This window comes from Delphinapterus leucas, chromosome 2 (assembly GCF_059928025.1).
Source record: "Delphinapterus leucas isolate spDelLeu-1000000601 "Yukka" chromosome 2, BTC_Dleu_Yukka2, whole genome shotgun sequence".
Taxonomy (NCBI): domain Eukaryota; kingdom Metazoa; phylum Chordata; class Mammalia; order Artiodactyla; family Monodontidae; genus Delphinapterus; species Delphinapterus leucas.
In genome coordinates, this window is record NC_143130.1 from 3,498,352 (window position 1) to 3,512,698 (window position 14,347).

At 40.3% G+C, this 14,347-nt stretch overlaps 1 protein-coding gene across 8 annotated transcripts in view; it reads right to left on the reverse strand.

The window, feature by feature from the left end:
* The window catches only part of ARHGAP12 (Rho GTPase activating protein 12), a 110,955-nt gene that overhangs the window by 45,969 nt on the left and 50,639 nt on the right, over positions 1 to 14,347 (reverse strand). For 7 of the 8 annotated variants that reach the window (XM_089906358.1, XM_089906360.1, XM_089906359.1 and 4 more), the window contains exon 4: positions 3,747 to 4,010. The exons of the other annotated variant lie outside the window; for it this stretch is intronic. In XM_089906358.1, the coding sequence (XP_089762484.1) occupies positions 3,747 to 4,010 (264 nt within the window). The remainder of the gene's footprint in view (positions 1 to 3,746; positions 4,011 to 14,347) is intronic. 8 annotated transcript variants of the gene reach the window in all.

Below are 14,347 nucleotides of genomic sequence, written 5' to 3' on the forward strand. Positions count from 1 at the left end.
AGCAGAAGAACAGCATATTCAGACTCTTAAAGACTATATACTGAAATTAGCAAAAATAAAGTAGAAAATAAGACTTAAGAAAGATATGACAAATAAATGCAATATATGATCCTTCACTGGATCCTTCACTGCAGGAAAAAAAACTATAAAGGATATGAGTTGACAAGTGAGAAACACGAACATTACCTTTGTATTAAATAATATACTGCTATTAAATTTCTTGGGTATGATAAAGTATTTTTCACACACACAAAAAAAGATTTTGCTGGAAACAGTCCTTATACTTAAAGAATAAAACATTATGTTGTCTGGTCCAAATGATTCAGAAAAAAAATTACTGCAGAATTAGAAGGGTAAAAGGAGGGAGAAAGTAACAAGGCAAATGTGGTAAAGTGTTAACAACCTGTAAATCCAGATGAAGGGTACCTGGCAGCTCACTATACTATTCTTTCTACTTTTTTTGTATGTTTCAAACTTCTCAAAGTAATTAAGATAGGGAAGCTCCCCAAACAAATTTAAAATAACACATTTTTTAAATTCAAGGGTTGGTTTAATATCAAACAAACATACATGATGAAGAGAAAAACAGCAAACAGGAGCTTGACTTGGAAATGACTGGGAACAAGCAGAGAGAGACACAGCAATAAAATGTTAAAGTATAAGGGAAATCAAGAGACATGATAAACGGAGCAAGCAGATTAACTGTTCATCTAATCAAAGTCCCAAAACAAGAGGAAAGAGAAAATGGGACAGGAGCTGTATAAAGACAATGCCTAAGAGTTTTTCCAGAACTAATCAAAGACGGAACGCCTCAAATTTGGGATTCCCAACAAAGCCCCGGAAGGAAATAAAAAAGATAACTTCACCGAATCACATCATAGTGAAACTACAGACACGAGATCCTCAAAGCCACCCACAGGAAGGGATCTACAAGTTGAATCTTCCACATCAACAATGAGAGCCAGAAAGCATGAGAATAAAGTCTTCAACGAACAAGGGAAAAATAAAAAGCCATCAGCTTAGAACTGTGCACCAGGTAAAGATACTCTTCAAAAGTAAGGATGAAAAACAAATTTCCAGGCAAATGAAAACTAAGATTCTATCACTAACAGAGGCTCACTAAGGAAATTTAAAAGTAGGTACTTAAGACAGTATAAAGTTATCCAAGGTAACCTAATTTGCCTAAGAAATGTGAAAAAAGAAAGTGGTACATATGAGGATAAATTCTGAGCCACCATGTAGAACAAGTACTAAGGGAGCTAAAAAATAGAAATAAAACAGACAACAATAGCACCGCTGCACGTATAGTTCCTGTACGGTTTCAAAAGGAGCAAGAAGAGCTGATTAACCGCAGACTGTGATAAGTGCGCCAGTTACAACTCCTACGGAGGCGTTTCTCATCAGCAGCACCGTGGACCGTTAGGGCCAGATTGTGCCTCGCGGTGGAAGCTGTCTTGTGAATCACAGGATGCTCAACAGCTTCTCTGGCCTCTACCCACGAGGAGCCAGTAGCCCTCGCTGAGTTGTGACAACCCAAAATACCCCCAGACATTGCCTAGGTCCCCCCGGAGACAACACTGCCCCACGTGAGAACCACTGTGCTAGGGCAACCACTGAAATAAACTTCTGGGTTAGGATGAGAGGGCGAGCATCTGCTCCCTCTCTAACCCTACTGAAATAAAAGTATCGAAACAAGCCTAAAAAGACCCGAACCGCCAAGAACAGGGAGAACACAAGGAGACACAACAGCCACAAAATTCTGGAGGCTGAGAAGCAGATGAACAAACACCTAAATTATCCGCAAAGAAAGCAGAATCTAAACTGGTGGGGGGGATGGGTGCCGGGGAGGGAAGACGAAATGCAACAGGTCTGCAGAGCGAAATCTTCAAACGGCCCAGGAAGTGACAGTATTAGGTCCTCCTGGAACCGAGGGTACTGAACTGAGGACTGAAATCGCCAGACTCCCCTTCCTCATGCCTGGCCACTAGGTGTGCACCCCTCCCTTATTCCAGCCCAAGTGTAGGGTTTTACTCCCTATCAAGTGGGATTCTGAGTTGGAAGACAACAGGCACGACTAGGACGCAGGTACCAAACAGAAAGAGGGGAGACTAAGGAACTATGTGCAAACGAAACGCCGGGTACCAAGACCCAGGCGGCCCTTACTGTCCAGGTGTTAAGACTTCTGCAGAGACGAGTCAGTCTGAAAGGGAAGACCGAATGGTTCCAACACTGGAGACATCCCACACGCAGCTGACCGAGATCGCCATAAAGTCAAGTTCAAAATGCCTTGCAACTGTGAGAAGAAATGATTTCCAACCTAGAATTCTTCACTCAGGCCAACTATCGATTAAATAGGAGGGCAGAATACAGACTTTTTCACACACAAAGTCTCAATGTTACCTCCCATGCACAACCTTTCTCAAGAAGTTACTGGAAGATATGCTCCAGCCACTCTGGAAATACCTATTTTACACAATACCCGCAGAGAGGGAGTGGTGTGAGCTCAGATTCTGAAACACTAGCCACTCTCATCTAGTCACTGAAACAGAAAGCCAAGAAGGGTTGCTGAAGTTCCCATGTATACTTCAAATTTCTTTAAATTATTCTACAATTTAGCCCTTACCCCAATTCTTCCAAATTATATGATTTTACTTTATTATTGATACACAGGACAACTTATTTTCAAATCTTTCTGGACACACAAATTCAAATCACTTTCCTAACATTTTCCTATTATAGTAACACATGAACAACTTCTCACTATCCTCCCACCTCATTCCTGAATACTAAAAGTACAAGTTACCACCAAAGCAAAGCTATAAATAACCAACTGAAAAACAGGATAAGACGAGGGGTCATTAACTATAAAAAGCTTTCAGGTTCTGCTAGATACAGGATGTGTTACCTGATTTCTCCAGCTCCTACCTATAAATGGAGTTCTGTTCCTACTGTACAAGCCAGCTGCTCTCTCTAAGAGCAGGTGTCCTGTGCAGGTGCGGGGACCGCCGTCTACCAAACAGCAGGATTTAACTCCATTCTATCCACGCTACCCAAGCTTCTCCTGCACACCTGAACAGTCCCAAGGACTCTCTCCAGGCCTCGGAGATGAGTGTTTCTCAAAACACCGCTGGCCAATTCACCGCACCACCCTCTGAGAGGTGGGAGGGAAGTGAAACCAAGGCAGGTGGGGAGACAGTATGGACACGTGTTAGAGAAAATAACGATACAGAGTGAACTGTCAGACTTAGAGGGTGGTCCTTTGTTCGCAGCAAAGGAATTATACTTATTTCCCCTACATAGAAATAAAAAGTGATCTTGTATCTCTAACAAAAACTGACAAGTATCTTGCTAGCCCCACCAAACCATAAAGAAAAGTGTCAATTAAATAACTTTGTTTTTATTTGTTTGGCTAAATCATGTCACATATTTTCTCTCCTTTTTCTAAAAGATGTCACTCCTTGGGCAACAACAATGATTGAATTAGTATCTTCTAGCACATGAGGGAAACTACTGCTACTAGGCAACATTAACCCAGTTAATTCTGGAACTAGTAAGCATGCTACAAGGCTAGACGCTGTCCACTAGTTAGAGATTAGGAAGCGACAAGCAGTAATATAATAAAACGTGGAGAAAAGATTTAGTATCTTAGAGATTTCAAGGGTTAGAAGCAAACCTATTCACTTCTTTGAGGAACAAAAAGAGAAAAAGCTCGGTAACTCACTGGTTGACCCCCTAACTCCTCATACCTCTTGATCTCCTGGACTCTGGGAATCTCCTTTGCTTATGTTTGTATCTCGAGTCCAACGAGGGGGTTTCCAAGTTCTTTCCTGTGTTCCTCTGTTATAGTAATAACAACGCCCTGAACTATCTTTATGAGTTTCCCATTCTCCATTAATCTGAATTGCTGGGCTTCCAGGGATCGGGGGGAGAGCCGACTGGGATATTTTCAGTTCTTGCAGGTTAGCGTAGACAGGAGAATCTGGCCGCCCTTGATTTGGAGGTGTTGTCGCCTGTGAAAAATGTGAAATATCCATGTTTAAACTGGCATAACGCTTATAAATTAAACATGAGATTTATAAACATAAATACTAATTCATTTTAAAACATATATACAGGTGTATATATTCTTTATAAGGAAATAAAAATTTAACACTTTTAATATTCATAGTTTGAAAAAAAAACATAAGCTTTAAAGAGAATCCAAAGTGTGCCTGGGCTTCCCTGGTGGGGCAGTGGTTGAGAATCTGCCTGTCAATGCAGGGGACACGGGTTCAAGCCCTAGTCCAGGAAGAGCTCACATGCCGCAGAGCAACTAAGCCCGTGCGCCACAACTACTGAGCCTGTGCCCTAGAGCCCGTGAGCCACAACTACTGAGCCTGCGAGCCACAGCTACTGAACCTGCAAGCCACAACTACTGAGCCCGTGAGCCACAACTACTGAGCCTGCACTCTAGAGCCCGCGAGACACAACTACTGAGCCTGCATGCCACAACTACTGAAGACCGTGCACCTAGAGCCTGTACTCTGCAACGAGAAGCTACCGCAATGAGAAGCCCGTGCACCGCAACGAAGAGTAGCCCCCGCTCGCCACAACTAGAGAAAGCCTGTGCGCAGCAACGAAGACCCAACTCGGCCAAAAATAAATAAATAGTTTTGTTTTTTTTTTAAAGCGTGCTTAATTACTTCCCCTCACCCTGAAAGAATACTCGACTAGAAGTCAGGAGCTATGGGTTCCAGTTCAAGATCTGGCCTAACAAGTTGTAAGACAACAAAAAAGATCACTTCAAATCTCTGAAACTGAACTTTTTAATCTCTGTAAGTGAAGAAACTGGATTAAACCACCTAGGTTCCCATTGGCTCTAAAATTCTATGATTTTAGGCAATTTTCAAAATATAGAAAGTCTTACATATAGGTAACTCAGCATTTATTCAGAAAACTATCAAAAGAAAGATTTCATATCCTAAGCTCTAATATTAAATCAAGAATATAAGTAAAAGACAAAGGAGGTACAATACTTCAGGTAAGAATTTACCACATACTACTTCTCAGCTATAATTTCTCAGTAGCCATAAACAAATCTTTCCTCTCTTCCTAGTCTACTTATTTGTGAATTTCCTAAGACTGGAAAAACAATTAGTAGTAACTCTGATTTACATGCTTATTCAGTCTCAACCTTCAGTTTTACTTTTTATTTTTAAATGTCTCACTAGATGTCAGTCAAGAGCAGAATACTCTTCATACACTTTGCATAAGGACACTGTAAACTGTATTAAGTTAGAATTATAATTGCTGAAAGAAAAAGTGCACGTCTGAGAACGCCTTTCTAAAACTGTGTGTTTGTATTTGTGTATACATCTTTCCTTTTACAAGAGGGTTTCTCAACCTCAGCACCACTAACATTTGGGAAGAGATCGTTCTTTTTGTGGGAGGCTATCCTGGGCATTGTACAATGTTCACTAGCATCTCCAGCTGCCACCCACCAGATGACAGTGGCTTCCCCTCACTGTGACAGTTAGAGTCTCCTGACACTGCCAAGTGTCTCATGGGGACAAACTGCCCTGGTTGAGAACCTTTGCCATATTAGTCCTAGAATTATCCAGATGTTCAATTACTTCTATAATATACCCATAGTTTTATGAACACTTGAAAACACTGAATTAAAAAAGGGAAATGTGGGCCATCATCAAAAAATCTACAAACAATAAATGCTGGAGAGGGTGTGGAGAAAAGGGAACCCTCCTACACTGTTGGTGGGAATGTAAACTGGTTCAGCCACTATAGAGAACAGTATGTAGGTTCCTTAAAAAACTAAAAATAGAGCTGCCATATGATCCAGCAATCCCACTCCTGCACATATACCCAGACAAAACTATAATTCAAAAAGACACACGCACCTCTACGTTCATAGCAGCTCTATTCACAATAGCCAAGACGTGGAAACAACCTAAATTCAGCAGAGGAATGGATAAAGAAGATGTGGTACATATACACAATGGAATATCACTCAGCCATGAAAAAGAATGAAATAATGCCACCTGCAGTGACATGGATGGACCTAGAGATTGCCATACTGAGTGAAGTGAGTCAGAGAAAGACAAGTATTGTATGATATTGCTTATAGGTGGAATCTAAAAAAATGGTACAAATAAACTTATTTACAAAACAGAAATGGAGTCAAAGATGTAGAAAGCAAACTTTTGGTTACCAAGGGGGAAGGGGGAGGGAGGGATAAATTGAGAGACTGGGATTGACATATACACACTACTAGATATAAAATAGCTAACTAATAAGAACCTACTGCATAGCATAGGGAACTCTACTTAATACTCTGTAATGACCTATATGAGAAAAGAATCTAAAATTAAAGAGTGGATATATGTATACGTATAACTGATTCACTTTGCTGTACAGCAGAAATTAACACAACACTGTAAATCAACTATATGCTAATAAAAATTTTATAAAAGGGAAATGTGGATGGATACACTGAATCAGTTTTATTGAAATTAAAGTACTTTAACTGCTAAAATATTATTTGCCTATAAATTAATTATAATGAATCTAAATTACAGAATAAGCTTTACAAAAGAAACAGTAGGGACTTCCCTGGTGGCGCAGTGGTTAAGAATCTGCCTGCCAATGCAGGGGACACAGGTTCGAGCCCTGGTCCGGGAAGATCCCACATGCTGTGGAGCAACTAAGCCCGTGCACCACAACCACTGAGCCTGCGCTCTAGAGCCCGCGAGCCACAACTACTAAGCCCACGAGCCACAACTACTGAAGCCCGTAGGCCTAGAGCCCGTGCTCCTCAACAAGAGAAGCCACCACAATGAGAAGCCCATGCACCGCAACGAAGAGTAGCCCCCGCTCGCCACAACTAGAGAAAGCCTGCGTGCAGCAGTGAAGACCCAACACAGCCAAAAATAGAAAAATAAAAATGAAAGAAAATAGTAAAACTAACCCGAGACCTGAATACATTTATAAAACGGTTACCTTTGGTCTTTTTAAACATGGTAATTATGCAAATATTGTACTCAGTGATACAAATTAGACCATTTTCCTATAAATGTTAGCTTTGAATTTAGACTATCACCAAACAGCATTTTTCTATGAAGAAAATCTATCCATGAAGACAGATTTCCATGTGTTTCTCTTCCAGACTAATTCCATATCCTGATGACTTAGTTGGATAACAGTGCTTCTCTGACTAAAACCAACCCTGTTAGTATAACAAGTGATTCTATATAGTAAATCATTTCCCAGGACCTTATCTAGAAAATTCAACAAGTGTTAAAGTTCTTTGCTCCTGATACTTCACTAGACTTGGGGAAATAAAGACACCAAGAAACAGCAACTTTCTAAACAATGTTAGAGACACACTGTACTACAGCTTTAAGAAATAACTAATTCCTGTTGTTTAAACAATTCAAATTTAAACAGTTTTCCCAATTAAAAAAAACTGAAATGCCTTAACAAAGTTTATGAGGCTAGCATAATTCTGAAACAAAAGCAGAGAATTAAATGAAAGAAAAGTACAAACCAATGTCACTTACAAATATAAATGAAAATATACTAAATGAAACATTAGCACTCAAATCTAGCAATGCATTAAATAAATCAGGAAAAAGCGGAAATATTAAGGGAGTCTGTCTTCTGGAAATCTCTTACTGTAATTCTTTACATTAACAGATTAACTTGATCATCTCCACAGACACCAACAAAGCTACTGATAAAACTCAACATGGATTCAGGATAAATCTCTTAGCAAGTGAGGAACAGGTGATGCCTCCTTAATTTGATTTTTTAAATTATTATTCAAAATAAACATCATACTCAGCAAGACACTGATAGAAGCATTTTCATTAAAGTCAAGAATAATTCCAGGGGGCGTTCCCTGGCAGTCCAGTGGTTAGGACTTGGCGCTTTCACTGCCAGGGCCTGGGTTCAATCCCTGGTCAGGGAAGTAAGATCCCGCAAGCCACACAGCCCAGTTAAAAAAGGAAAAATCCCAGCATGCCAAGTATCACGGCTTTTATTCAACAAATGTGCAATACTAAGATATGAAATGTACTGAGACACGAAAAATGAGTTAACTCATAAATACCCAGTAAGTAAACAACCCTGATATTTGTCACTGACATAATGAATATTTGAAAATCTAAGTCCATGAAAACTACTTAGAAGTTTAATAAGGTGGCCAGGTAAAAAGATCATTTAATCAGTTTCTGATATATGAGCAATGACAAGTTAGAAACTGTAACAGAATTTTTAAAATCTCATTCATACTAAGAACTGTTAAAACACAGTTAATAAGTTTAACAAAAAGCTTTAAAAAAATAAGCTTAAAAAAATGAGGAATACTTCTAGATAAACTGTTATTCCTTAATTTTGTAAGTGTGTTCCTTCTCATAAAATTAATCTATACATTCTACAAATTCAATGCAATGTTTGGCACACAGTGTAGTTAGTTCACAGCCTTGCATACAGTAGCACTGAAGGAAATTTGTTGGATGAACAAACAAGTGAACAAAAGAATGCAAACATATATACCCAAGTAAAAGCAAAACTGAAGGACTTGGAAACGGTTACATGTGATTAAGAGAGGAAACTAGGAATCATTCACATTTCTAGTTTGGGAACAAGGATGGACACAACTGTGTCACCATTTAAGACAGGACTGAAAGTGGACTAAACATCAAACCCTCAGCAGTGCTAAGGTTACGAACATGATTAAAAAATTCGTCTTCGTCTTCTAGGACCTCATAACGTAGTAAAAGAACGTGAAACAAAGGTCATTTAAATGCATAACAGACGTCATGCTAGAGCTACACGTGGGACGGTGTAGGAGCAAAATCGAAGAGACTTGGAACCACGGGAATAAGCCTCAGAAATGAATACATCAGAATTAGCCAGGTCAAAGCAGGGGACACAGGAGGCAGAAGAACAAACGTCTGAAAAGCACGGTGCATTCAGGGAAGGATGCCGACTCAGAGGGCAGGTGAGAGGAGAGGCACGAGAAAGATGTAAAGAGAAGCAAATGCCAAAACAAGGAGAGTTTGTGTGTCATGTTCAAAAGCAGACGTTACCCAGCAGCATTTAGGGAATAACTGGAGAAGTTAAGCCAGGAAGTATATTCTGAGTCAAAATTTTGAAATACTGCAGATTTTAGATGAACACAATTAGAGGCAGCGATCAGTTAGGAGGTCGGTACAGACAGAAGATGAGAGAGGCAACAGGCCAAGAAGAGTAGGAACAGAGAAGCAGGGCCAGATGCAGGAAACAATTAGAAGTTACATTAACATGCAGATTGTATGTCTGTTTATGTGAAGCATGTTTTTTGGTGTGTGTGTCTTTAACCATGGGTTAAATAATGTCAAGATGAAGAACACGATAAAGAGAGGAACACAGAGGAGTTCCATTTAGATTGTAGGAGGCTGGAACTCCTTTTCAAGTCCAGGTGGAAATGCTCAGACTGTCAGGTCCCCAGATTGGGAGCTCAGTACAGAATCAGTGCTAAAAACATAAAAGTCATCAGCATACTGGTGGGGCCAGACCTTAAGAGAGCGCACAGAGGGCGGGGGGGAGACAGGCCCCTGGGGAGCACCGCGCAGCTGCGTTACGAGGTAAAGTGAGGAAACAGGCATGAAGTTCGCCTGAGGTCTGGCACGATGACCTCTGGTGGTGTTATTACAACTACCGATGCAATTAATATAATTAAGGTACTAAGCAAAGTAAGAGGATCCAGTAAAGGAAACAGAAAGTCAGAAGTAGACAGCGTGACAGGAAAAGATGGTATTTAAAAATCAAGGATGGGCTTTCCTGGTGGCGCAGTGGTTAAGAATCCGCCTGCCAATACCAGGGACACAGGTTCGAGCCCTGGTCCAGGAAGATCCCACGTGCCGCGGAGCGGCTGGGCCCGTGAGCCATGGCCGCTGAGCCTGCGCTCCGCATGCCAATGCCGGGGACACAGGTTCGAGCCCTGGTCCAGGAAGATCCCACGTGCCGCGGAGCGGCTGGGCCCGTGAGCCATGGCCGCTGAGCCTGCGCTCCGCAACGGGAGAGGCCACAGCAGTGAGAGGCCCACGTACCGCCAAAAAAAAAAAAAAATTATGAGGTTAATGAGAAAAGCAAAATATAAAAGTGCATCTAACTTCCAACTTAAAATTTTAAAGTATGAAGAAGAACAAGCTAAAACATTATGAGTACCTGGCAAGGTTTTCACTCAGATCTAACGGAGAGATCAAAAGTTTCATAGACAAGCAGAAGCTAAGAGTTCAGCACCACCAAACCAGCTTTACAAGAAATGTTAAAGGGACTTCTCTAAGCGAAAATGGCCATAACTAGAAACACGAAGATTATGAAAGGTAAAGGCAAATACACAGTAAAGGTAGTAAATCAACCATATATAAAGCTAGTAGGAAAGTTAAAAGACAAAAGTAGTAAAATCATCTTATCCACAGTAAGTAATTGATACAAAAAACGAAAGGTGTAAAATACGATGTCAAAAACAGTAAACCTGGGAGGGAGGGGAGTAAAAATGCAGGGTTGTTAAAATGTGTTGGAACTTAAGAGATCAGCAACTTAAAATAATCATAGATAGATAGATAGAAACCTTGTGGTAACCACAAACCGAAAATCTATAATAGATACATACAAAAAAGAGAAAGAAATCCAAACACAGCAATAAAGATAGTCATGAAGTCACACAAGGGAAGAGAAGATAGAAATATTGAGTCACTATGTTGTGTAACAGGACCTATTATTGTGTTGTAGGTCAATTATACTTCAAAAACAAACAAATAAACAAACTCATTGAAAAAGAAATCAGATTTGTGGTTGCCATGGGGGAAACTGGATGAAGGTGATCAAAAGGTATATAAGATAAAGAAGTACTAGGAGTGCAATGTACAGCATGTTAAATATAATTAATGCTGCTGTCTGTTACATATGAAAGTTGTTAAGAAAGTCAATCCTAAGAGTTCTCATCCCAAAAAGAAGATAAGTTTTTCTATTTTTAAATTTTGTATCTATATGAGAAGATGGATGCTCACTAAACTTACTGAGATAATCACCTCATGACGTATGTAAACCAAATCATTATAATGTACCCCTTAAACTTACACAGTGCTGTATGGCAATTATATCTCATTAAAACTGGAAGAAAAAATTTTAAATTAAAATTAAAAAATTTTTAAATCAGTTTTCTCGGGAATTCCCTGGTGGTCCAGGGGTTAGGACTTGGCGTTTTCACTACTGAGAGCTCAGGTTCAATCCCTGGTCGGGGAAATAAGATCTCCAAAGCCACTAGGCATGGCCAAAAAAAAAAAAAAATCAGTTTTCTCTACATAATGTAATTATATTTTTTTCTAGGTGCTTTATTACCTAATTTCATCACAATGAGAATTACTACCCATAGAGTTTGATTAGGACAAGAATCTCGGGCATCTGTCCAGTCTACTGGACTCATAAAGTGACAGCAATAGTATTAACACTATACAAACTAGTGTTTCTTAAGGGATGGTCAATGGATCATCTATAACAGACTCATCTAGGGGTGCTGATTAAAAGTCTTGTTACTGGGGGTGGAGAGTAATGGGGGTGGGGGTCAAGAACCTGTATTTCTAAGTACCCTATGTGATTTTCATGTATACTATTATTCAGAAGATACTCAATCTTTCTGAATGAACTTAGGGCAAACCGGGCCCCTGGTCCAATACACTTGTTTTACAAAATACATAAAAAACTTAAAGACAATTCTTAAGTTCACACCACCAGCTTCTTACTCTGCAGATAATTCAAGGGAAGAAGTCTTAAAAGAATAAGCAACAAGAAGTACTTCCAATATATGAATCAAATAAAAATTAGTTCTCAAATATTTATAAGACTTTATTACACACTTAAACTGAACAAACAGCCTTGTTCGTGAACTGTCACCAACAAAAATGAGTGGATTTTTCATACCAAAAAAAAAATCTTTAAAAGGAGAACACAGAAACAAAGTTAATTTTATGGGTCATATCTGTCATTAATTAACAACTTAACTGGGACCAGTACCTCTGCACATGACCCAATTTAATATTTAAAAAAAGACCTGGCCTGTTCCACTTCTATCTATATGCAGACAAAAATAGTCTTCCCACTATCCACAGAAAGGAAAAACTGGGGAGCCATATATAAAGAAGGTAACTTTAAACTTCGATTGTACCTGAATTCTTACTTTAATACCAGAAATACTGAGATTTGGCCCTCTTTACTTTTGACATTCAGTCACTGTTTCTAAAATAAACTTTAGAGAACAGGAGAATACATATTAGCTACACTTCTTGTTTCTTAATTAGCATATGCTACTCTGTACTAATACTTAAGTATTATATCTACCTTACCATAAATGCCAAATTATATCTATATTACTGAATAATCAGTAATTTATATTATGGAATAATCAGTCCCTGCAGCCTATAATCATACCTTTAGATTTAGGTTCATGGGGAAAAAAACATATATCAAAGTATATACCAAAGTATATACTCTGATACCAAAGTATCAAACTCCAAAATGGAATTCTAATTACTTTTTAAACTCTATTTTAATTCATGTGGAAAAATGACATTTATGTGCCTTTGGTAATTTACCTGCTTAAACTCTGCTTTACCATAATTGCTAATTATAATAACATTGGGTCAGTTAACAGAAGGAGGACAAAAAGAAAAAATATGGTCAACAAGCCAATATTCAGTTAAAATAGGACTGAAATTTGTTTCAGTTTCACAAGTGAAAATTGCACACCAACTTTATTTATTTATTTATTAAATTTATTTATTTTAGGCTGCGTTGGGTCTTCGTTGCTGCGTGCAGGCTTCTCTCTAGTTGTGGCGAGTGGGGGCTACTCTTCATTGTGGTGCGTGGGCTTCTCACTGCGGTGGCTTCTCTTGTTGCAGAGCACGGGCTCTAGGTGCGCAGGGCTCAGTAGTTGTGGCACACGGACTCAGTACTTGTGGCTCGCGGGCTTTAGAGCACAGGCTCAGTAGTTGTGGCGCACGGGCTTAGTTGCTCCGCGGCATGTGGGATCTTCCCGGGCCAGGGCTCAAACCCGTGTCCCCTGCATTGGCAGGCGGATTCTTAACCACTGTGCCACCAGGGAAGCCCTGGACATCAACTTTAAACTGGAAAATGCAACTTTCCAAAAGACTATATTCTCACTTAAAGTCAAATTTTAGGGGGAGGAGGGAAATATATTACCCTCTGTTTAATAATTTTTAAATACAAACACTTGTAAGTTGAAGTGTTCATATCTTAAAGCATGGCTGCACTGAGATTTCAAGCTCTGTACAGTATTCTGATATTTTCTGCAACTCACCTATTTAACTATCGTTTAAGAACTAATTATGAGCCAGGTGGGAGATGAACATAAGACAGTCCCTGTCCTTCAGGGCCAGCAGCCTAGCAAAGAGGAAGAGACAGGCAGAACACGACTCCAGGGGCAGGAGCTGAGAGTTATACAGAGGAGCAGCAATAAACAGAGAGAAGAGGGTGAGATGGGGTGCTCGGGAAAAGGCTCCCGGCAGGTTTAACTGCATCTTTAAGGAAAGCAGGAGGGAGCCAGGGACGCCGAGAAGTGGTGAGGACCCTCCAAGCACACTCACGGTCTTAGGTGTTTAAGCTGACATAACACAAGGAAATGAAGCACAGTCTTTCAATAATGAAACATAACTGGTAGCTAAGTGAATCCAGTGCTGTGAAAAGCTTTCACAGATATCATTTTCATGGTAAATAAATTCTTTTTCTTACTGGTTTTCTAGTTATTGCAACCCAAGGCTGCCCAACTCCTCCGGGGCTTGCTGTCTCACATTCAGCTACTAAAGGTTCCCATTCCACCTGGCTTCTGTCCTCCCCCTGCTCCGCGGACTGTGGCCAACGACCTGAAGGAGTCCTTCACATCATCACAGGTCCGTCACTTACGCCTCCTCCCCAACAGACATAAACAAGGCAGGTCCCAGGCGGGAAGGCGCGGAGGCCTGACGGATGCTCGTTTCTGGGAACCACACAAACACACTGGAGTCATTCCTGTGCCACCAAACCTGCCGTAACCGCTGCCAACAGAGCAACCGGGCCACACCATCAACAGAAATTGCTGTGGTTCAAGACTCTGGACCTACAGGGTGGGTAGATAGCAGCCGACAGTCACCAAGTGAAGAGCCCAGGGGCCTGGAGCCCAACACTTACACAGTCGTGAGGGGGTGTGTGTACAGTTGGGAGGTTTATCATAAGTAAAAGATCTGCCAAAAAGGGACAAGCGACAAACTCCCCCTTGGAGATCAAGCCCACAGCTCTCCAGTGTCAGCTTCTG